The 2,500-nt window shown below is 31.7% G+C and overlaps 1 protein-coding gene across 1 annotated transcript in view; it reads left to right on the forward strand.

The window, feature by feature from the left end:
- Positions 1-2,500, forward strand: part of LOC119596844 (suppressor protein SRP40-like) — a 10,137-nt gene that overhangs the window by 4,934 nt on the left and 2,703 nt on the right. Inside the window, exons 2-3 of the mRNA XM_037946186.1 lie at positions 1,044-1,166; positions 1,844-2,069. Coding sequence (XP_037802114.1) covers positions 1,063-1,166; positions 1,844-2,069 — 330 coding nt within the window. The 5' untranslated portion in view covers positions 1,044-1,062. The remainder of the gene's footprint in view (positions 1-1,043; positions 1,167-1,843; positions 2,070-2,500) is intronic.

A 2,500-nucleotide genomic window follows, 5' to 3' on the forward strand; every position in this document is an offset into this window, starting at 1 on the left:
TTTTCACATTTGAATGCCACTGGGGAGTAATTTTTAGCTTTTATGTTCAGTCAGGGTCACAGGTCCACCTGCAGTCTTCACCTGGCTTGTGCTTTTACATGTAGGGCCTGGGTCATAGATATTCAGTGCTGCAATGCAAAATAAACACTGTAAGCTGATTACCTCAATGTTTTGCAGGAGCATGTGGATTAATAAGAGCATCTTCCTGCAGATATCAAGTAGTATTTCAAAGCTTTTAATTTAAGGCCAGAGTTTAACATTGGTGCACCTATTTATACATGTGTGTATATATACACATACATACATATATATATATATATATATATATATATATATATATATATATATATATATATATATATATATGTGTGTGTGTGTGTGTGTGTGTGTGTGTGTGTGTGTGTGTGTGTGTGTGTGTGTGTGTGTGTACATAAAAATATCTATCTACCTGTATATATATATATATATATATATATATATATATATATATATATATATATATATATATATATATATATATATATATATACATACATACATATATGTATATATATAGCTAGATAGGTAGATAGACACAAGCAAATAAACAAATAAACACAACACACAAACAAAAACAAAAATATTTTGTAAAAAAATAATAACTTTTGTATTAATGCATGTTAATTGTATTGTGCAATTTTTAAAAATGTTACTAAATATTGTGCAACAGACTAGTAAGATGAGAATATATTCTTTCCAGCTGAGTTTTTTTATTGCCATTTTGCTACTACTGTGTTATTCTTACACTAAAATTTCCACTATGATAAATATCATTATTGTTATATAAGTCATTAATCTTATATATGTGATGACATCATTTCAGCCATTATGGTGCAAAAGCTTTTAAAACTCATTGTTATGATTACAGGGTTCACAGATATAATATCAGTTGGTATTGTCACATAAAGGAAGCATTTTAATGGCTTAAGTACTAATGTTGACCAAATAGTATTAAAAAGGAATTACTAATAGTAGTGAAGTTATCCTCTGTTCCTTTTCCCAAGGAAACTGCACATATCCAGGATGGTGCCAAAGCTTCATAGGAAAGTTAAAAGGAGGCACTTGTGCTCATCTTCCTCTAGTGTTGAAGAGGATAGCCAAGATGAGGATCTGCTGGACGAACCAAGGTACAAGTTTGTGAAGTCTGTTTGTTTTTGAGCCATTCAAATAAGTGGAATGTTAAAATTTGTTCTGTTTCAGGGGTCAGTGTCGGTAATAGCAAAACACTTCAAGTATAGAATATTGTATTTCTAAGAAGTAGAGTTCACACAGCATTTTCTCTCATTATAAGCTCAAATTTATTCTTCTATAGCTCATTATGTGTGTAAATGCCTCTTAACATAGAGATCAACCATACACATCCTGGGTATCTAAGGCAGTGGTATAGTTTTAGTCCAACTAGGATATTTTAATGGTGATGTGTAAATAAAGATGTATGTGTCCTCTGTTTTTAAATACATGAATAAAAAAGTCTATCGCTCAAAAATATATGTCCTTGGTTAGTGACTCCATGAATATAGTTTTGAGATAAGACTTTATTTCTTAAAAGTTGAATTTTATTTTATTAGATTTTTTTTTTTTTTATGAACCTTCAAAGGTAGAATGAAATCACGGAAAAGTTGTTGCTTTGTAGCTACTAGTAAAGTACATTTCTCGCTGATACGTAGAATTATATAACTCATAGTAGGCTATGATCTTACTGCTCTAATATTTTGATAGTTAGTGTTCTATTTCTGATTTTAAAGATGGATATTTAGGATACGTTTTGCAGCATTGCAGATGTAAGAACTTTGTTTATTTTCAGTACTGTTAGTTCCTTGCGTGGAGGCGATCTAGCAACAATGGAATACCAGATGAGGCTTCAGCACTTGTGGAAGTTACACCAGCTGAAGTTTCAGAAGTTTTACGATAAACCGCATACTCACTCTAAATACTACAAGGAGTGGGGTCAGTTTGTGCGCGACAGGAGTGAGAGGATCGTAGAACTTGGCGAGGACCCTCTCACCTATGATTTCGAAACGGAATGGAAAGTAAGTATTCATTTTTTTTTTTTTTTTTTTTTAAGCTTTATTATGTATGAAATTGATGGAAGATGTTTTATAGAGAGAAGTGAGAATTTAGAGAAGGTGTATATAACCTTTTTGGCCAAAAATCCCGTTGTAGATAGATGTATACTTTGAATCTGAAAACCATATATGATATAAGTAAATTTTGTTATGATTGTCTTTATGGTTTCCCTGCCAATGTTACAGCCTTGATAATACAGTTGCATGGTCTTCCATTGCAGAAAATAGCTGTACTCTATATTGCAATACCTTTTTCTTAGTCAGTTGTAGTACATGTCTTACATACCTTACACCCTTTTACTAGTAGTAGACTGCATAATCTACTAGTTTCACCAGCTCCAGCAATCATTTTAGCACTCTGACTCAAAAATTATATAAATTGCATTCATAGTAGC

This window comes from Penaeus monodon, chromosome 38 (assembly GCF_015228065.2).
Source record: "Penaeus monodon isolate SGIC_2016 chromosome 38, NSTDA_Pmon_1, whole genome shotgun sequence".
In the NCBI taxonomy this organism is placed as follows: domain Eukaryota; kingdom Metazoa; phylum Arthropoda; class Malacostraca; order Decapoda; family Penaeidae; genus Penaeus; species Penaeus monodon.